This window comes from Cupressus sempervirens, chromosome 7, assembly GCF_028749045.1.
Source record: "Cupressus sempervirens isolate cs-2001-9-10 chromosome 7, ASM2874904v1, whole genome shotgun sequence".
NCBI lineage: Eukaryota > Viridiplantae > Streptophyta > Pinopsida > Cupressales > Cupressaceae > Cupressus > Cupressus sempervirens.
The window spans coordinates 442,629,856-442,652,900 of NC_143124.1; the positions used below are offsets into that span (position 1 = coordinate 442,629,856).

The 23,045-nt window shown below is 35.6% G+C and overlaps 1 protein-coding gene across 1 annotated transcript; it reads right to left on the reverse strand.

The window, feature by feature from the left end:
• Positions 1–4,801: 4,801 nt before the first annotated feature.
• Positions 4,802–9,447, reverse strand: LOC149547489 (cellulose synthase-like protein E6). The gene is made up of 8 exons (XM_089791664.1): positions 9,169–9,447; positions 8,749–9,073; positions 8,160–8,300; positions 6,818–6,943; positions 6,505–6,717; positions 6,183–6,419; positions 5,747–6,094; positions 4,802–5,464 (listed from the first exon to the last, which is right to left on the reverse strand). Exons 1-8 carry the CDS (start codon positions 9,426–9,428, stop codon positions 4,895–4,897), a joined length of 2,220 nt encoding a protein of 739 aa, XP_089647790.1. The 5' UTR covers positions 9,429–9,447; the 3' UTR covers positions 4,802–4,894.
• Between the last annotated feature and the right edge of the window lie 13,598 nt (positions 9,448–23,045).

The window sequence follows — 23,045 nt, forward strand, 5'->3', positions numbered from 1 at the left end:
TTGAGAGACCGTTATAGTAGTGTTGTGGATGCCATTGCAATCCCTATAGGTAAGTCTACTAGACATAAAGCAGAGACAAGGGCTACTTTGTTCATTATGAGGATGGCAGTGGAATCTAGTTTTTAGAATCTTTGGTTGGAAGGAGACTCTCTTAATATTTAAAACATGTTGAATAACAAGAGTCTAATTACCTAGAGTATTGAGGGAAGTATAATGGAAATAAAAGACCTTATGAATAAATTTGATAATGTCTATATCTGTCATATCTTTCAAGAGGGCAAAAAAGTTGCTAACCGGATTGTGAATCAAGCAGTCTATAGGGAAACAAAGTTGAGTTGGCAAGATGACCTAAGAAAGGAAGTGGAGCTAATGAAAAATGCTAATTATGATATGACACATGCTAATGAAGGAAAGATCATGCAAGATTGAGGAATTTATTAAGGGAAATGATGGGTTTGTGGTAGATTTTTTGAGTATCCCTAGGTTGTACTTTTGTATAATTATGGATATTACTTGGCACACATGCAAGGTTAAAGGTTTCTTGGAGATAATAAACACCTTACTCTCCTTTTTGGTTACCATTTTTCAGTTGAATTGGAGGTGCAAAGCTGAATTGGCAGAGGAACCAAGAAAGCAAGAGCCAAATAATTGCAAAGAGTGGAAGGCAAATTCAGATGTTTGGGAAATTCCTAAAAAAGGAAAAGTCATGAATTATATCAAGAAAGTTCAAGGGTATAAACCACACATTATAGATACATTTTTAAAAAATTGGATTGAAGATAGGGTAATGTTGCATGCGGTCACTGTAAAGCTTTTGGAGGAGTTCATCACTAAGATTATGGGTCTTCCAATGGAGGGTCTCAATTTCAACAAGGAAACTAGTATCTCAAATGTAGTCTTCAAAAAATTCCCTAAAACTGATGAAGAGGAGAAAAATTCAGAGAAGAATGGCGATTTCTATGATCTCAGATAGATTAATGTAATATGGAGGGATGTTTTATTATGCACCCATTAGTATTTTATCCTTGATGGTAAAGCTAAGAGAGTCCACACACTATTTCATTTTGTGTTCCTAAATCATTTTAGGTATAATGACAGAATTTCTTTCTCGTTCTACCTAAAGTACTATCTGATACAAAATCTCGAAGAACATAGGAAGAAGGATTCTCATGCTGTGCTCCATGAGGGCTTAATCCTTCTAATTGATAAGTATTGTAAAAGGAAGGTTGTTAAACCTTCTCTGATTTTGGAGAGAAAAGGAAATTTTTTGGTAATGAACCTCACTCAAATAAAAAGGTTAAAAGTGAGGAAGGCACTAGTGATAGCAAGAGCAAAAAAAAGGGTCATAAGTGGGAGATTAAAAAGAAGAATGTTGAGAAAGTAATAGATTATGAGAATTTTATCGAGGATGATAATAAAAATGAAATGGGAGACCTTAGTTTGAACCTAGAAGGTTATTCTAGGAGCAAGGGCATGTCAATTTGTAAGGACCATGTAGAGAAAAGTAAAGACAGAAAAACTGAATCAAATGCAAGGTCTAAAGCTCTAAAGGATGATGAGGGGAAAGATAATGTTAATTTTCTCCTCCTAATAGCAAATCTAGTGAGGAGAAAATGGACATGGACATAGAAAAGAACAATGAGGCTAATGTCCTTGTTATGAAAGAGCACAACTTGAGTAAGGAGAAGGAAGAGGAGTTAAAGGAGAAGTAAGATGCTAACACTAACATCCAGGTCAATAACACTACCATTAACACTATGATTAGAACTAAAGAAGGTAATAGGGATGAGCCTCACCATCAAAGCTCTCTTTTCTTTATACTACCAAGCTAAAAGTGGAGGCATTCCTACAAGTGGACTTGTGGATATATAATGAAATCATGGTGCTCAAGAAAAAAGTTGGGGTCATTTAGAAAGAGCCGGACCATGAATGTGCTATGAGAGCCCACCTAGAGAAATGAGTTGGTAACATCCTTGAAAAACTAAAGGATTATGAGCTGGAGCTCCATCAACTTATTAAGGATAGCGAGCAGATAATGGAGTAGGTTACTTCTAGTTTGTGTGCCATGGTGACTAGTTTGGGCAAGAAGAGCAACAAGGAGATCATGTCTCCAAATACTATTGGGGTAAGGAGTCTAGGAGGGCCTAGCAAGAGAATGAGATAGAATGAGGAAAAAGATTGTTGATGCTCTTGAAGTTCCTATTTCTAAAACGGTTGATCTTATCCAGAGTACTATAGAAGCAGGCAAGGAGGTGGAGAAGAGCATCACAGAACTATTGTAGTTGCTGGTTGTGGTTCCTAGAGTGTTGGTTGTTGGTCTGGGTGGTTTTGTTGGTTTTGTTTTTTTCTTTATATGCTAGCTTTATGTTTAAAATTGTAGGTTCTAGGTCCTTGTAAAACCTGGGCATGTTTCAATTAAACTTGCAATTTTAGGTCCTTGTAAAACCTTTTTTTTTTGTGTTTTTTCTTTACTCTAGGTTTTAGGTCCTTGTAAAACCTAGGTTGTTCTTAATGCTCATCTTTTTCTTTTGTTAAAGGTTTTTTGGTCCCTTCAAAACCTATTTTTACCTTAATCTAAAACTCATGGTATTTGTTTTGTTATTTTATATTTCAATTTTGTCTTGATCTACAACCTTTTCCCCCATTTTGTCAATGATGATACATAGCACAACAAATAATATAAGACATAGTTAGCCTATCATATGTTATCTACCACACCTATACCTTGGAGGATGATAGGTGGATGTCTAGACAAGTTGCAACCCTTGCTAGTTTGGCCTTCTAGTGCATCAACTATGGTGCATCTCACAATTCCTTGGATGGGGCAGTGCAAACTACTAGTTTTCCTTTGTTCTATGGATTGGGCATGGGAAGTCTTTGGCTAGAGAGCAGTGATGAAATGAAAATCAAAACCTTCTAAGTCAAATGCCCTGATTTGGGTGGATGTTTTCTTGAGGATTCAAAGGAAGATACCTTTGAGACAACAAAATCTTTGTTCCAAGCAGGATAGAGGTGGTTTTGTAGGTGGCACTAGTTCAACAATGGAGGAGATTGTTCCTATCTAGCAAGTACAGGTCTATGGTGGAAATGAGAAGCAGAGTCCGTCAACTCTAATTGAACATGTGACTCTGATGGGGGTTGATGCATCATTACTTCTTAAGCGAGCTATGTAGGCTAGTGGTAGGTTCGTGCATGGAAGGACTCTTGTGTTGGTGGTTGATGGAGGTATTGGAAACTTTACTAAGGAGGAAGTGGCAAAATGGCTCAAGTGATAGATGGATGGAGTCTCTCTTTGGGTAGGATCGTGGGGTGTCTTTGATGTTGGATCACATTTTTTGTTTCACATATGATCATTTTGATGTAACAGTTAATAGGGGTAGATGTATGGGATGGGTTTTTGATGATGTGAAAGGGATGGTAGCCTTTATTAGAAATACATGCTATGTATTCTTTTCCAATACTTATATAATACTATTTATTACTGATAAAAAAAGAAGAAGATGCAAACTCTAGTGTTAATCATACACCTTGTTAGTTAGGGCCCATTTGGATCATGGATTTGAGTAGGAATTAGAATTTGGAATTTAAAAAAATAAAAAATACATTGTTTGGATTTGTAAAATGGGAATTAGAATTTAGGTAAATGTGTATTTGGTATCCCCATTTGATCCCCAAAACAAAAATTTTGTATTCCTCCAAAATACTTGTTATTTGGGATTCCCATTTTAAATCCCATTTTTCCAAAATGAACATTCCAAATAAAAGTGAAATTGATTTCTCTTTGACATTTGGATGCTCATTTTTGTAACTACAAAGAAAGAGTTTTGGAGATTGAAGGAGGTTAACTGGAGAAATAGCAGATCCAATCGATGTATAGACAAATTGAATTGAATTGCATGGAGAAATAGCAGGGGTTTTGGAGTGTCAATTGCCTGTAGACATGGGAGAGATAGACAAAGGCTTATTCTGATAGGATTTGAATTATGCATTGTAGATGGGAATCTAACTCTAGCCGTGGATTCTATAACTGCCCTCTCCCCTTCTTCATTTAATTATAAATCAACACAATTTTGAACTTTGATGATTGCATCTACACTCTAATTGAGTTGTTGATTCAAATGGCCGAACACCACCACCATCAAATACCTTCGCCATCCACTCATTACCACAAATGATTCTTCTTTGAATGAAGGGCTCGGGGTATATAAGAAATTGGATTCCCTACAATGGCTCTCTCTAAGTTTGGGCTCCAGGTATACAAGAGCTTGGATTGCCTACTATGGCTTTGTCTAAGTTTTTACCATAGGAAATTTAGGAAGTTTTGTTTATACAATTAGAAATTTATCAACGTTATCGAATCAAATTTAATTTTTTTACGTATTGTAGTCTGCCATAAATTATTGTTTTTCAAGTTTTGAGATTAGAAATTTGAGGCTTTCTGTTTTGATCACTATAACATTTATATTTATCTTCTCAATCACATATTCATATTTTTGAACCAAACAGGTTTGGAATAACAAATTTTGAATATCAAATATTTTTTGGATTTGAACCAAACGGTCCCAATATAAATTCCGGTCAAGTTCCAGAATCCCAAATCCAATATTTCAAATACCAAATAGGCCCTTAGTGTATAATTTACAATCGTTTCTCATTACCATTTGATTTAGCAAGATAATAAAAAATACAATTACTCCATAAAAATACATAATAATACAACTTAATCAAACATAAACTAATTAATTGATACCATTTTAAATTATTCAATAAACTAAAACGTGGCAATTAATGATCAAAAGTATTAAACCTATAATATTCCTGATTGGATCGATTTTAATATTAGAAATTTGTAGGGCTGTGACATGTTATTTTTTATCACAAGAGAAAATTTTGATTAAAAGTTTGAAGAAGTCCAGGATAGGGCTGACGCCGTAGAACACACAAACACTGCAACCAGAGTGGAGAATAAAGTAATGGATGTGGGCATTCTCCCCTTGTCTTTCCTCACCACCATTCCCTCAAATATGGGACGGCTATTTAATACTATGAAGCTCGACACCATTACCTCCACAAACATACTCGCAATGCCTACATTTCCTTCTCTCAGCACTCGCACAATTCCAACTACTAAGGCTATGAAATTTATCAGTGCTATGACGGAGAAAGGAATAAACAGTGCAGATGCCACCCCAAACTCAAAAATTTCTTCCTCGTACCTTTTAGCTACTTCACTGTCAAATACTTTGCTTGTCACTTCAAAATCCAATTTTGTTATTCCAAGCAATTTACAGAAGACTTGAATGACTGCAAACAGATAAGATGACACGCCTTTTATCATCCACATTCTCTGCTCGTTCCACCAATCTTTAAAATTGCCTCCTCCCACACATATATATTCTAGAGCACTGGATGCATATGCAGATACTGATAAAAACACAAAGAGGAGAATCCATGGATCTGAAATCTGCAGAAAGTTATAAAATTGGGAGAAAGATTTAATTGTGAAGTTTTTAGTCAAATTTGGTCTAACTTAAAGGGTGTTTAATACTGAGATTGTTTCAAGGATAAGCTTACTTAAATTGTTATTCTATTTACAATAGTTTCAACAAGTATTGATAAAACATTGTCTCTTGATAAATAAGAAAGATTTTTCAAAAATCAGATTATGATATTTTCTATGATTAAACAAACTATTAAATACTGACTTTTTTTCATTGAAAAACTAGAAGATGTGGGGAGAAAATACCTGAGGAAATAGTGATAGCCCAGAGAGAATTGATAAGGCCGGCACTGATCCATAACATACTAAAGGCAAAGAATATAGAGCCCATAGAAAGAAAAAGCTGCAAGACATGTTGTGTACTATTTTTGTATGGTGAATCCCATAAGTCAAGGGACAAAACTTGCTAGCAAAAATCTCCAGTAGACCCGTTGCCCATCTTTTATGTTGGGTTAGAGTATCGTTCAGATTAACAGGCGCACATCCCAGAAAAGCATCTCTCTTGGGAGAACAGAAAACAGATTTCCATCCTCTGCAATGTATAGAAAACCCAGTCAAGACATCTTCCACTACGCAGTCATAGAGCATGCCAACCTGTGAAAATGTTTTTATTGTCAGAAATTATTGTATCAATTCGATCCCGTGCATTTAAAAAACTATGAAGATTTGAACTTTTATTCGCCTTTTTGCCCCATTGGGTGTTCTTCTCGTAGTCGCACTTTGCAACTTCTTTTCCCTTGTCCAATCTCTTGGATGGAGATGCTTTCTCCACGCTTAAAATTGATGAACTAATAAGCTCTTTGATGAAATTTGGAGAACTCTTTTGTGGCCGACTCCCACATAAGACATCCCTGCGGTGAACGCATCCGGTGCCCACATATAATGGACCTTCAACTCCGTCCATTCCTTTGAAATGTAACTGCATGTCAACATTTTAATACAAACATTGGGAAGTGTTGATTGCATCTGTATTATAAGCACCAGCCGTAGTTGGAGATACTCACATTGAAATACCTCCTCAGACGACTGGCATACAGATCATTTTTGGTAATGCTATAATACCTTTGCGGAAACTGGACAAAGGCAAACTGGTGCCCAGTTTGAGGGTCCATGAAAAAGCACATGGCTTCTCGAAGGGCTTCACAGTTGTTGACATACATATCACAATCCAATGTGAGAATGAATGGAGCGTTGCTCATTAGAGAAGAGACCCTAATCTGCAGATACGTGATAAATGATAAATAAAATAACAATGAATATTCTCCATTTCTGAGTATAGATTCTAATATGAGATGCAAGCAAAGTTATTACAATTACCAGAACATTGAGAGCACCGGCCTTAAAATTATGAGGATGTCCAGGTCGCTTCTCTCGGGCAACATATACAAGACTGGGCAAATCATTGCCCTCTTCATCAATGTCTTTGCCTCTTTCTACCAAAACCTGCACTCGGGATTAATCAGAATGAAGCAGCAGCTTGTGATAAAGAGAACCTTATCACGATTGGCTTCGTAAATAAGACAACTGATTACTGTTTCTGCCTATCATGTAATAAGGAAATTCGTCGAAGACAAAGCTTATATCACCATTATAAACTGATATTTAAGCATAGTTACCTTGAACAGTCCTCGAGAATTGTGATTTGAAACTCTTTACTCTTATATGACTGATTAACATTCCTTATATGACGTGATTAAACATTCCACTCGCAAGTTGGAGGGAATATTTAAGTAGCAATTAATATAAATATTAATCTCATCAAAACCTACCAAACATTCAAAGTAGTGAAACTATATACTCGGGCATCCTTATATGACGTGATTAGACATTCCACTCGGAAGTTGGAGTACCAGTTAATATTAATATAGATAATAATAAATAATAATAAAAATATATATTTTAAATTATCATTTATTTTTTATTGATTAGTCAAAGGTATCGTGTTGATGTCAATCATTTTTAAGCTATAAATTAATATCAAGATTTGGAATTATTGTGTTTGTGACAAATTTGTAATAAAGATTATGTGGATTATTTGTTGGGCAAGAGAAAAGAGAGATGGACAGATGTGAACATTATTGACAAAATATAAATTTGACTCAAAAATAATAGAATTGAATTCTCTTATGTTGATACTAGTACATTTAACTATGACACTTCACTAATTTAAATATTACTTAAATATAATGATGATTAACTTAACCATTTATTTTTATAAGAATTGATTAAAAAATTATATGCTTAATTCTTATATTCTAATCAAATGAATCTTTATGTTGATTTCAGTACTTTTTAAATACAACACTTACTATAATTATCTAAACCTAACAATTTATTGAACCGTTCATTTTCATAAAAAAATAATTTCTGTAACCCAATACAAATATAAATTTATTCTCATGAGAGATGGATTCATGTTGAATCACTACTCATGAAACATGGGTCAATGAGTTTGACTCAAAAATCACAATCCTGATAGCAATATCACAATTTCACTTGCTGTGGAAATCATCTCCTTCTTATCAATATAAATTTAACTAAAAATTTATATAATTCTATTAATTACTCGAAACACTTCGAATATAAAATACACAACACTTCTAAATGAAAACGCAAAAAAAACACTATACTGCGTTGGAACATGTATGGATTTTATGACCTGAACAATACTGGGATGGTCTCGTGAAGTCATCCCTGGGTTCCATTCTTTGAAGCCGTCATGCTCTTTGCATATCTGCGCTGGAACAGTGCCCTTCTCCACAGTGCTATTTATACAATATTTCATTTCCTCGTACATTTTCTAAGCAAAACAAAGATCACGAATAAATAATGTTAAAAGGCGTATAAGCGAGATAAGCAGGCATTTCTAATTCTTAGAAAGAAATGTTACAGCTACAATATCAAACAAACATATCTATATTTTTGAGAGAGAAAAACATCTAAACAATTTAATGAATTTTTAATTATTATCGAATATAGTTTGTGATATTAGCCAGGTTACTCGGCAAACAAAGTTCTCTTCTATAGATTCTTTATAAGTAATGGGTAATAATTGGAGTTCTCACAATTCCTTCTCAAATCTTTCAAATTCTCTTTAATATATTTGTCACCGCCAGCAATTTAAAAAGGAATCTCCTATACTATTTTTCTTATCTTGTCCTTTCAAATTTCACGGATTGTAAGAGCTTTGATTATAGTGTCTATTGCTTCGTTTCATTCAAAAGAGTATAGATATAAGCAATACATACCTTGACAGATTTCCACTCTGTAACAAAAGATAAGTTGTCATTTTCAGTGAAAATATATTCAGAAAAGTATGCTTCTGGGCACCTCTGCTGAATAGAATACTTGTGGCAGAAAGGAACCCAACTCTTTGCAAAACGTGAAGCTTCAACCAGAGCATAAAAGGTGAGTGGGGATCCTCCATCATCCGATACATAGCATGCCAATTTATCGGCTGGGTAATTGAAAGCCAGAGTAGACAAAACAGTGTTTGAAACATCCAGAGGAGGTTCCTTAAGAGGGTCAGCCGTGCATATAAATATATCAATGGGAGGCAGATCCTTCTCAAACCTGCTCAATAACAAACATAGTCAATATTGCTCCTTGAAGAACGTGTTTGTCAATCTCATAACTAGGCAAACAAAATCATATTATATAGTGTTTACCTTTCAGAAAGTCTCTCTCGGTATGTAACTCGATCCACAAGCCACCACCTGCAGCTCGACTCTATTACCCACATGAAGGCAAAGCCTAGCTCTCCACAACATATCAAAATCCAGGGTACGTATCCTTCACTTGGCATATATTTGACACGATAATATATGAGCCCTAGAATTGCACAAAAATATAGGGATCCATAAGCTCTGTTTATCTTTGCAACTGGCTTCGTTACTGTGGTGTACAGAGGGAAGCCTGTGGACTCCATCTTCTTCTTCCTTCAATTCAATTTTCGAATCTATATAAAACAATTTATAGTATTGAAATCGTAAGCTGTTTGTAAACACTTTGTCAAGAGTGCCACGTATACCAATAATAGGATAGCATGTGGGGACCTCACCGACTGATTTTCATGGTCACCAAATTATGAGCTCTGAGTTACGTTCATCTCCCCGTTTGCTTTTATGGTTAAGAGATCAGATTTTTGTGGACACATTTATGATCTAGAAGACGACTACTTAAGGAATTGAATAGTAGTTTGGGAATGTTTGAATGGTAGTTTGAACTTTGGAGTGTGGCATCTACTTTTGAAGCTGTTAAAATGATAGGGATTTGAAACTGGGACCTGCAAGACAACTTGTAAATTTCACCAATTGTTTTATTCATTTAATGAGTACAGAATACACTCGTCACTTATTAGTTCTTATCGGTAGACAGAATATTAATGGATCTTGATCTAGATTCAATGAAATCTGTACCTATTAATCAACATATAACAACTAAATTTGATTGCTTTTTTATTTAAACTTTATACTTCCCTTTTATTTGAAATCTTATTGTCCACCATACATGTCAACAGTCTCATCGTGTTGATATCGTCTTATATATTTATTATGAATTTTTTCTACATTTTTATAATATTGTTCAATTAAATTTTGAATGCAGTCAATCTTGGCTATTCATATTTTTTTTCTAATATTTCATTCCAACAAATAAGTCATTTTAAAATATTTTCTTTTCTGTTTTATGACCAAAAAGACATTTGATTCATATTTTTTCTATTATTTCATAACAAATAAGTCATTTTTTAATATATATTTTTTCATGTTTTATGACAAAAAGACATTTGATTTAAAGGAAAATCTTTGATGAAAAAATGGTTACAATTTTTAATGAAATTTTATTTTCTCAACATTCATTATTCGTTTGTTTTCTTTTAGACCCAAAAGAAAGTGGACTGGGATAAAAATTATTGATTAAAAAAGAAGGTAGAAATTTTTGCTTTTTGATTGTTGATTTTTCTTTGTACCAAAAAGTAGGCTAATCCTCTATCTTGTTAATTTCAATATGCAACTTTTGGCAGATAGTACTCAAGATATATGATATGTTTCTCCTTCTCCAAGTGTTAAACCTTGTTAATTTTTAATTAAATAATTAAAAGACATTTGATTTAAAGGAAAATCTTTGATGAAAAAATGGTTACAATTTTTAATGAAATTTTATTTTCTCGACATTCATTATTCATTTGTTTTCTTTTAGACCCAAAAGAAAGTGGATTGGGAAAAAAAACTATTGATTAAAAAAGAAAAGGTAGAAATCTTTCCTTTTTGATTGTTGATTTTTCTTTGTACCAAAAAGTAGGCTAATCCTCTATCTTGTTGATTTCAATATACAACTTTTGGCAGGTAGTACTCAAGATATATGATATGTTTCTCCTTCTGCAAGTGTTAAACCTTGTTAATTTTTAATTAAAAAATATTTATTATGTTTTATTAATTCGTTTTGAAACTTCTATAAAGACCTCCCCAACACGATTTTCTAGTATGGAAAAATAAAGTTTTAACAGGAGTGATGAGTTCAATTTTCCTTCTTTTTGTAAAAATGTCAAAATTGTTGACCATTGGCACACTTGGCAAAATGCAAATAAAGAAACATTAAAAGGTGGCAATCAAAGGTAACACAAAAGGAAAGTTTGAAATGTGAAACGTGGCAAAAATAAATAAAGGCAAGCTGAAAGAAAACATTAAATATTGTTTTAGCAGTAGTATTAAAAAAGAGACCGTAAACCACTATATAGTCAGGGCATGTCATTTAATGTTTACCTGCATGCTTCGCCAAGTGTAAAGAATTTGTGGGAAATTTGAAGAGGTTTTATGTTTTAATTTTGTTTGTGGGTATTTTGGCAAATTTGAAGAGGTTTTATGTTTTAATTTTGTTTGTGGGTATTTTGGAAGATGGATACTATTATGAAGTTTTTCTTTTCTCTCTGCAAAAGAATTTCTTTGGTTTACTATATGGCTTTTGGCATGTGAATTGAAACATCTTTGACTACGAAGTCTTTGTGAAGTCCTTCATAAAAATTACAGTGTGATTCTTGGCTACGAAAAAGAAAAAGGTTTGCACTGTGTAAAATGTTTGAATAGCTATTTCATTAACAACGAAATGGTGCAAGGATTATGATGATGTTTCATTTAAAACGATACTCACCTGTTCTTTTTTCTATGTGCATAAACAAACAAGGTGAAAATGGAGTTTTGGTTTAAAATAAAGGACAATTTTTTTGAGGCAAAATGGAAGTCTTCAAATGCAAAAAAGGTTTTGGAAACAATGGAGTAAATAAAGAAAAAATAGTTCCAGGTATATTGCTCGGCATTTCTTTTTAGACATAAAGGTGGGAAATATGGGTTTCATTTTATTGAAAGAAGAATTTTTTTTTCTTTTCTTTTTTTCCAGTTTCGAAAAGGAATGAAAAATATAGTTAGATTTTTGAAAAAGAAAGAGGAAAAGAAAAGGTTTTTGAAGACAAAATTTTTGTTTCTTCTTGTTGAGAAAACTATAAAAAAAATACAGTACCATTTCTTGAATTTTTTTTTTGAATTTGATATTATTTCTTTCTAGATTCAAAATAAAATTTGGTGCTGTTTGAAGGAAAATTATTTTTTGAATAATGAAGTTTCTTCAAAGGGTTTCTATTTTCGTACCCTAGATGATAGTTCTTGAAAGATTTTCATTTGTCCAAAGAGAAATTTTCTGAACATATTTTATTTGTTTAAAATGGGAATTGATTCAAAAAGTTGAAAAGAAAAGTTCTAGGTTTATGACTAATTGTGAGCAATTCAGTTCCAGTTTTAAAATGAAGGGTCAAGGATGAATAAGGTCATTGGTTTGAATCCTTAAATGGCAATTTTTGAACAAATTTGAGACTTAACTGCTACAAGTTGGTTTTAACAACAACATTTTTCAAAGGGGTTTTGTAAAATGATCCTAACTGGTTCAGTTGGTCTTTAATAACTAATTCATTTTGAATTTCATCTCTATTTATAGAGATCATTTGTAAATTCTTAAAGAGATATGTGTAAAAAGATAATTGAAGAAGAGACAAATACGTTTGAGAAAACTTGTGAAGAATTGTAATCTAAAAGCTATATTATAAGCTTACCTACATGTATAGATGTAGCATATACATGTATATGTGTATGTGAGATTGTAAAAATAACAAAAGACATAAAGGGTTGAGCACCCTAAGTAGTTATTGTAGCTGATTGTAAAGGAGTTGAATATCAATAAAGATTATAGGTTCATGGAGTGGTTTTTCTCCCATGACGAATCCTTTTTGAGGAATTTTGAGTGTTTCCCACTCGAAAAAATATGTGTCTCTATATTTTGTGAGTTGATATTTCTTTCTGTTCATGGTTAATGTTTATATTTTTTAGCATAGCTTTACATTCAGTTATGGATTGTTAAGGATTGTAATCAATTTTTGAATTAAATTCATATAGTTCTGATTCACTCCCCACTCAAAAATCTAATACTTCCAACAAGTTGTATCAGAGTGTAGGATTCCTCTTAGGAATTATTCCAAGGATTTTTTTTGGAAGTTATGGCACAAACTGAAGGGGCTTCCCTTATCAGGGCTCCACTATTTGATGGAAATGATTATGTCTTCTGGAAAGTAATGATGGAGGTATTTTTTCATTCTTTAGATGTATGAATGTGGGATGTTGTTATTACAAAGTATACTATCCCACCAATAGTCCCTACTAATGAAAATGATAAACTGACATTTGAGTTGGATAAGAAGAAAAGATATGCCCTTCTTTGTGGTCTCACAAAAGAAGCTTTCGCTAAAGTTATCTATTGCAAGTCAGCAAATGACATTTGGGAAAACTTGAAACAATCTATCAAGTAGATGAAAAAATAAAGGAATCCAAACTACTAACTCTCAAAACATAGTTTGATAATCTAAAAATAAATGAAGATGAAACCATTGTAGCATACTTCTTAAGAATTGATGAGGTAGTAAATGCTAGAAAGGGTCTAGGTGAACAGATTGAAGAACATGATATAGTTTCAAAATTTATTAGGTTAGTATTACCTAAATTTGAAACTAAAATATCTACATTAGAAGAAAAGAAAAGCTTTTCTAAAATGAATCTGCATTAATTACAAGGAACACTAATTGCATATGAAATAAGGATTGGCAATCAAGCTAGTTCCTCATCAAAAGGAACAACTTTTAAGGCTGAAAAACATGATGAGAGTGATTCAGACCTAATAGATGCTTTAGAAGCATTGCTGGTCAGAAGAATGAGAAAGAAGTATAATTAAAAACCTAAATATTTTAGCTGTGGTCAGTTAGGACATTTTGCTGCAAAATGTCCAAATGTTGAACTTGAAGACTATGATGAGAAAACTAAGAAGTTTTCCAAAAGAAGCCTTGTAATCAAAAGAAAAGATTCAAGGACTATAAAAAGAAAAGTCTTCTATCAAAAGAAGATTCTAATGAAGAATCTAGTGATGCTGATGAAGAAGGGAAAGACTATTTATGGCTGAAATAGTCCACACCCCTAAAACTAAATCTAGTGAATCTCAATCTTCATCTAATTTAGATGAAGAAATAGATCTCAAAGAAGAACTTCTAAAATATTTGCAAGAACTTAAAAGATTAAAGAAGTTAATTTCAAATCATGAAATTAAAAACCAAAAATTTCAAGAAGAGTTAAAAGAACCAAATCTGATTATAGAAAATCAAAAATTCTTACTTGAAGAAAAGGAAAAGAAATTAAATGTTTTGCAAAGTTCATTTGAAGAATCTTCTAATCAGAAAACAAAATTCTTTTTCAATGGTTATTGTTTTAACAACAATGTCTTTGGGCATAAGGCTATTCTTTGTGAAAACAACACAAATCAAGGCAAAAGAAGAATTATCAAGTGCTTTAAACATTTTCACTATGGCCATTATGCAAATCAATGCAAATTGAATTTGAGACCTAAAGAGATCTGGAAGCAAGTGAAGACAACTGAAAAGTCTTTAATTGTTGAAACAACCCTATTTGCTCAAAAACTTGCAACATGGGATTTGGATAGTGGCTGCTCACACCATATGATTGGGTGTAAAGGAAAATTCAAAACCCTACAAGATTTTGATGGAGGGTTGTACGATTTGGTGATAATTTAGGAGCCTATATAACAAGAAGAGGCTCAATAATTTTAAACAAGGATACACCAATTGATGATGTATACTTTGTTGAAGGTTTAAAACATAACCTTTTGAGTGTTAGTCAGATTTGTGATAGTGGGTACTCTATTTCTTTTAATGCAAAAGGATGTTATATTGTAAGAACCCCAAATAGGCTCTACGCTGATCACTGTTTGTTTCCCTGGGTGTAATGATTGTTTTTGGTTTGGTTTTGAATGTTTTAAGCTATTTTTGGGTTTTTGAGTTGATGAAAAGAAAATACAAATATTGAAAACTAATCTTACCTAAAATTATAACTCAAATCTGGTTATAATGCTAATCAAATTCATTTATTCGGATGGTTCCTAATGTATGTACAATACTTATTGCTAGAAGAATACATTAAAAACATCATCATTAATAGTTGAAAAAAACTTGATTTTTGTCTCCAATATGCAACCACGCTACTGGTTGCTTCCTCCTTGGGCAGCGCCTATCAAAAACCGCAATATTAAATCTCTAATTTTTAATTCACTGTAGCGCTGTACTGTTCACAGCACTGTAGTTGTTGTTATAACCCCTTCCAACCTGTAAACCGATTCATCCACTTTTTTCCTGCTGAAACACAACGTTGACTCCAGAATGAAGTCAACTCACAGGCAAAATTCAAGTGATATTTCACACCCTCAAATTGCATCAACTCTGAAGATACTACGTTCTCCACAGTCTGAATTCTTCTCAAACTTATAGAAACCCTTGTTGCACAACTTCAAGAAATTTCACAAGGAAATTTTTTTAAGCAATTCTCATAACCTACTCTTGAAGGAAGACAAGGTTTGTTTATAAGGACTCCTCAACTCCAGAATGAGTCTCCACAATCAATGTGGGATAAAAGATATAATAATAACATAAAAAATGTTATTACATTAAAACTTAAAAAATTCCTTTTAATTTTTCCATAAGCTTGGACCCACAATTAATTGAAACGATGGCCCCTTTTATGATATCATGACCCTCACTTAAGTTATTTATTATAACTTAACAATATAGGCTTAAAACCAATAATGTTTATTTTAACTAAATAAAAATTAATATCTCCATTATTACTCAACATTTTTGAATGTTGTTTGGACTGGGAGCTAACATGATAGAACTGCATATGACCATACCCCTTTTCTAAAAATAGCAAGGGTCTATCTTTATAACTCCAAAACTGCTAGAAATAGCCTGACGAAGCCAAACTCAAAGGAAAACTCATCATAAACAAACTCTGGCAACCCAGAAGAGTACTCTGCTCTGGTCCTTGGAGGATCTCCACACCAAGGTGACCCTCTATCCAATCTTATAAGCCTACGAGGGTCTCTAATAGGCTAATCACTAGCTAAAGTGATGTCTCTAGCTAGAAGGGGAGATCATAGTCCGCCCTCCTTGAAATTGCTTGTCCTCAAGCAATCTCAACTCTGGATGCTGTAAAATCTCCTTGCTCTCCCAAGTAGCATCCTCTACCGGCAAATCCTTCCACTTCACCAAATATTCTCGGATGGTACGTTTCCTCAAGTTCCTCTCTCTAAAATCCATGATAGCCTCCAGTATCAAAACAAGTTTTCCCTCATCATCCAGGGGTGGTAGTACTATAGAAGGCACAATATGATGCCCTAGCGCCTTTTTGAGGCATGACACATGAAAAACATTGTGCACCTTGCTCTCCACCGGCAAGTCTAACTCATAAGCCACCTCTCCCACTTTCCTGATAATCCTAAATGGACCATAGTATCGTGGCTTGAGTTTCTCGGCACCACTCTTCTTGAGAGTGGATTGACGGTAAGGCTGCAACATAAGATACACCATGTCTCCAACCTCAAAAGTCCGCTCAGTCCTCTTCTGATTTGCATAGTGCTTTTGCTGATTTTGTGCCTTAGTTAGATTATCCTTGAGAGTCTTAATAAGGTATTGACTCTCCTATAACAAATCACCTGCACTGGGCACTCTACTATCACTCAAAAGTAGATCCATAAAATTGGGTGCCTCATACCCATACAGGGCCATAAAGGGTGACATCTGAATAGACATGTGATAAGTGGTATTGTAGCAATACTCACAAAGATAAATCCACTTTACCCATGCCCTCTGTTGCCCTGCTATATAATTTCTGAGATATCCCTCCACCCATTTGTTTATTATCTCTGTTTGACCATCTGTCTGAGGGTGGTAGCTAGTACTAGGAGTGAGCTCTGTCGCACACAACCTGAATAGCTCTTGCCAAAAGTGACTCATAAACCTGCTATCTCTATCACTTACAATGCTCTGAGGTAAGCCATGTAATCTGAATATCTCTTTGAAGAACAACTCTGCCACCTGTGTAGCAGTGTATGTAGCAGTGATCGGAAAGAAGTGTGCAAACTTCGTAAGGCGATCCACAACCACATATATGCAGTCCCTGCCTTGGGCTCTAGGTAGTCCTATGATGAAGTCCATAGACAAAGACTCCCACTTCCTATCAGGAATCGGAAGTGGCTGAAGTAAACCGGCTGGATAGGAGTGTTCTTGCTTATTCTGTTGGCAAGTGGGACACTCCCTAACATACTGAAGTACCTCTGCTTTGAGCCCTTTCCATGTGAATCGCTCTCTAATTTGTCGGTATGTCTTGTAGTAACCAAGATGTCCTGCTATAGGTGAATCATGAAAAGATTTCAAAACCACCCTCCTCACTATTGATCCTGGGACCAAAAATATTCCTCCTTTGTAAATGATGAGCTCATTCACAAGGGTGTATCTGCTATCCTGAATAGTCCCATCTATGAATCTAGCTGCCCAAGTGTCCTTTGCATACTCTGCAAGGATCAAGTGTCTCCAATCCTCCGATATGTCTGTCAGTAAGCTCAAATGGGGCCTACGTGATAAGGCATCAGCAACTACATTCTGTGTCCCCTTAAAATATGTAATGTCAAAGTCATAGGACTATAACTTGCTCACCCACTTTTGCTGCCTATCATGGAGATCTCGCTGCCCCAAAAAGTGTCTTAGGCTATTATGGTCAGTTTTGATACAAAATTTGCTACCTACCAAATATTGCCTGAATTTGGCCAAAGCATGCATAATGGCTAACATCTCCTTATCATATATGCTGAAGCTCCACTCTAGCCCTCTCAATTTCCTGCTCTCATAAGCAATAGGGTGCTTCTCCTACATAAGCACCGCTCCAATGCCCTCTCTGGAAGCATCACAATGTAGCTCAAAAGGTTTGCTGAAATCTGGTAATGCTAACACTGGACAAGAAGTCATCAACCCCTTAAATTTCTGAAAACACTCCTGTGCCTCAAGAGTCCACAAGAAAGCTCCCTTTCTCATCAAATCTGTCAAGGGTGCCGCATGCCTAGAATATCCATCCACAAACCTTCTGTAGAAACCACTTAGTCCTAGAAAGCCCCTCAACTGTGTAAGGTTTACCGGTGAAGGCCACTCCACAATGGCACAAATCTTTGCAGGATCCATGCACACGCCCTCTACACTGATGATGTGACCCAAGTACAACAACTCTGTCATGCCCAAATCACACTTCGACTCCTTTGCATACAAGGATTCTCTGTCCAATCTACCTAGCACCATGTCCAGGTGAACCAAGTGCTCCTCCCAAGATCTACTATATACCAAGATATCATCGAAGAAGACAAGTACAAATCTCCTCAACTGAGGATGGAAAACCCTATTCATTGTTGCCTGAAAAGTAGCAGGTGTGTTAGTTAGCCCAAATGGCATAACTACAAACTCAAAATGGCCACAATGACATCTAAAGGCTGTCTTCTCGATATCCTGCTCTCTAACTCTGATCTGGTGATAACCTGATCTCAAATCTATCTTTGAGAAGAAGCAAGCTCCATGAAGCTCATCTATCAACTCATCAATCCTGGGAATGGGGTATCTATTTTTAATCGTCTTCCTATTAAGCACTTTGTAATCAATGCACATCCTCAATGTCCCATCCTTCTTCTTTACTAACACCACTGAAGAAGCAAAAGGAGACTTACTTGGTCTAATGTGGCCCATAGCAAGTAACTCCTTTATGGTTTTCTCAATTTCATCCTTCAACCTCTTCGGATGCCTGTAAGGTGTAATCATGATGGGCTTAGCCCCCTCCTCTAACTCAATGATGTGCTCAATACCTCTGTCTGGTGGTCTACCTGGTGGAATGTCACTAAATACCTTAGAGTGTTTAACTCTAAGCTCCTGAATATCAGGAGGATATTCAATCTTATGCTGTCCCTCCTGTGATGGCATCAACATGCACTCTGCTGCCCACTCTACCTAATCATGTCGAATCAATCTAGCCATTCTACAAAAAGAGACTATCCTGAGATCACTGTCCCTGATTTCCTTAAGAATATGTGTCTTCCCATTCACTTTAAACCTCATCTCCATCTCCTTGAGGTTAAGAGTGAACTCACCAATATCGTGCAACCAACTCATTCCAAGAACTATATCTGTATCTCCCATAGGTACAACATAAAAATCTGCCTTAAAGTCATAATTATTAACTTTCAATGGGAGTCCAGTGATCCTACGATCACATTTGAGGACATAGCCATCCGCTACCCTCACTCTAATTCCCCCAAACTCCTCTGTTTGTATGCCATGCTTCTCCACCATCCTAGCATCAATGAAATTATGAGTGGCACCTGTATAAACGAAGGTTATGACTCGCTATCCAGCAAGTACTCCTCTCATCCGGAATGACCCTTCTTGCTTAATACTAGTGAGATGAGCTTCCCTAAGTTGCCCATCTCCTTCCCCATCCTTGGACTCCATTTTAGACAATTTTTCAGCCTTGTCTTCCTCTTTTTCACCATCTATTTCCTCTATATCAGACTGCTGATCTGAATTATTTGATTCCGATTCCTCATAGTATGCACACATAACTCTATTAGCTTTTCCCTTTGGCCTAAGAGGACAATCATGGTTTGCATCATAGGGTCCCTTACAGTAGAAACATAATTTTTTCTTCCTCAAATCGTTTAATGTTTCCCTGTCAAAAGGTGCTGGAGTTTTATCTTTAGAATCATTTTTAAAATCAGTCCTCTCTGGTTTTTTATAAAATGGTTTGTTATCCTTACTAGAAGATGCTCCTTTGGACTGAAATTTGTTTGTTGGGACTGCATGTTCCATACTTCTTGCCTTTCTCATCGCTTCCTGTAAAGAAATAGGATCAAATGCCTTTATCCAACCTCTCAGTGGTTCGGATAGGCCCTCAATGAAAAGAACTATCAATCTATGCTCTAAAATGTTTGGCACCATGACTACCAACCGCTGAAATTCACCAATGAAATACTCCAAGTTGCTTGTTTGTTTCAGCTGTGCTAAGTCCCAGAAGTAAATCTCTAGATCTTTCTTGTCAAATCTTTCAACCAACCTATCCACGAAGTCTTGGTATTTTGTCACTTGGTTATGCTGAAGTGTTACCATACCATGGTACCACCAATCATGTGCTATTCCCTCCAAATGCAAGGTGGCATATTTGATAGCTTCAATCTCTGTCATTGGCCTCAGTGCCAAAAATGTGTCAAGCTTATGAATCCAAGCTTGAGCTGTCATCTTACCACTCCCATCAAATGTAGGCATAGTAAGCTTGCCTGTAGCCCTCTTTAGCTCACTATTTTGACCTCTAGGCCTCCTATCCTGTCTGAGTGACCTGTAATGCTCTCTCCTCTGATTTACAAAGTGTTCAAAGGCCATCCTCTCCTGAACCTGCAGAGCTAATAATTCTCATTCATCATTTGCAGCCATGAGTGCATCTGCGAATATGGGGTCTCCTATTGCCTCCTCTACCAAAGCTTCTTCTGGCTCCTTCGAAACAAATGTAGGGCATGTAGGCCTATTAGCTATTCTGGAATGGGTCTGTTGTGGTCTCTGATTACCTATAGCACTCCTTTTATCTCCCTGTTCTCCTGACTCCCCATTTTGTCTAACAGGTGGGTTCTTCCTTTCTACCATAGTAGTGAGTGCCTGTAATGCCTGTGCCATCTGCTGCTGCCCTGTAACCATAGCACGGTAGAATTCTCTGGTATCCTGATCATCATTATTCCTCCTATTTCTAGGTGGACTACCATCATGCCTCTCTTCCATATTTCTTGTTTCCTATAACTGTTCTCTTTCAATCAGAGCTCTCCTACGAGTATGGTACCTGTGTGGTCCAATTTCCAGTGGCTGCATATGACTCCCCAAACCCTCAGGATGGTAGGAATGAGGCTCTGATACCAATGTAAGAACGCCACATAGGCTCTATGCTGATCACTGTTTGTTTCCCTGGGTGTAATGATTGTTTTTGGTTTGTTTTTTAATGTTTTAAGCTGTTTTTGGGTTTTTGAGTTGATGAAAAGAAAATACAAATATTGAAAACTAATCTTACCTAAAATTATAACTCAAATCTGGTTATAATGCTAATCAAATTCATTTATTCAGATGGTTCCTAATGTATGTACAATACTTATTGCTGGAAGAATACATTAAAAACATCATCATTAATAGTTGAAAAAAACCTTATTTTTGTCTCCAATATGCAACCACGCTGCTGGTTGCTTCCTCCTTGGGCAGTGCCTATCAAAAACCGCAATATTGAATCTCTGATTTTTAATTCACTGTAGCGCTGTACTGTTCACAGCACTGTAGATGTTGTTATAACCCCTTCCAACCTATAAACCGATTCATCCACTTTTTTCCTGCTGAAACACAATATTGACTCTAGAATGAAGTCAACTCACAGGAAAAATTCAAGTGATATTTCACACCCTCAAATTGCATCAACTTTGAAGATACTACGTTCTCCACAGTTTGAATTCTTCTTGTTGGGTGATGCGACGTGCTCCCCTGCCCACAGGTGGTTAATTATGTGGTGTTCCATGTTCACTAACAGTCATGGCTTTTGGTGCAACGGTAAATGGGCCCTACAATTGGTATCAGAGCCTAGTTTTAGCTTGGTCATGGGTTCAAATCTCCTCGGTGCCTTCCCGACCTGCGTAAGCACCTGGTATGCACGTCGGGGGGGAGATTGTTGGGTGATGCGACGCGCTCCCCTACCCACAGGTGGTTAATTATGTGGTGTTCCATGTTCACTAATAGTCATGACTTTTGGTGCAACGGAAAATGGGCCCTACAATTGGTATTAGAGCCTAGTTTTGGCCTGGTCATGGGTTCAAATCTCCCCTGTGCCTTCCCGACCCGCGTAAGCACCTGGTATGCGCGTCAAGGGGGAGATTGTTGGGTGATACGACACGCTCCCCTGCCCACAGGTGGTTAATTATGTGGTGTTCCATGTTCACTAACAGTCATGGCTTTTGGTGCAACGGTAAATGGGCCCTACACTTCTCAAACTTGTAGAAACCCTTGTTGCCACAACTTCAAGAAATTTCACAAGGCAAAGTTTTTAAGCAATTCTCATAACCTGCTCTTGAAGGAAGACAACGTTTGTTTATAAGGACTCCTCAACTCTAGAATGAGTCTCCACACTCAATGTGGGATAAAAGATATAATAATAACATAAAAAATGTTATTACATTAAAACTTAGAAAATTCCTTTTAATTTTTCCATAAGCTTGGACCCACAATTAATTGAAATGATGGCCCCTTTTATGATATCATGACCCTCACTTAAGTTATATATTATAACTTTACAATATAGGCTTAAAACCAATAATGTTTATTTTAACTAAATAAACATTAATATCTCCATTATTACTCAACATTTTTGAATGTCATTTGGACTGGGAGCTAACATGATAGAACTGCATATGACCATACCCCTTTTCTAAAAATAGCAGGGGTCTATCTTTATAACTCCAAAACTGCTAAAAATAGCCTGACCAAGCCAAACTCAAAGGAAAACTCATCATAAACAAACTCTGGCAACCCAGAAGAGTACTCTGCTCTAGTCCTTGGAGGATCTCCACACTAAGGTGACCCTCTATCCAATCTTATTAGCATACGAGGGTCTCTGATAGGCTAATCACCAGCTAAAGTGATGTCTCTAGCTAGAAGGGGACATCACATATATCAAAAATGGAAGGGATAGAGTCATTGCTAGTGGGTTAAGAATAGGTGAAAATCTTTATAACCTAATTGATTCTACTATTCAAGAAACTTCATTGGTTAATACTTGTCTTATGAGTCAAATAGAAGAGAATTGGCTGTGGCATAAGAGATTGGGACATCTAAACTTTTATAATCTTGCTAGAATTAGTAAGAATAAAAAGGTCAGAGGATTACCACAAATAACCAAACCAACAAATATCTGTGAAGAATGTGTAATAGGAAAACAAATGAGAGTATCTTTTAAAACAAAAGAATACTCATCAAATAGAACACTTGAGCTAGTGCATACTAATCTGTGTGGATTAAATAAAATTGCTTCGTTAAACAGTGAAAAATATTTCATGTTGT

What these genes read in the sequence shown, in the direction of transcription:
- LOC149547489 (XM_089791664.1), bottom strand. Translation starts at nt 9,428, where the DNA reads ATGGAGTCCACAGGCTTCCCTCTGTACACCACAGTAACGAAGCCAGTT. An exon ending in CCGGTGCTCTCAATGTTCTG is followed by an intron (nt 6,718 to 6,817) that starts GTAATTGTAATA and finishes ACGTATCTGCAG; the next exon opens with ATTAGGGTCTCTTCTCTAAT. An exon ending in GGCTATCACTATTTCCTCAG is followed by an intron (nt 5,465 to 5,746) that starts GTATTTTCTCCC and finishes AACTTTCTGCAG; the next exon opens with ATTTCAGATCCATGGATTCT.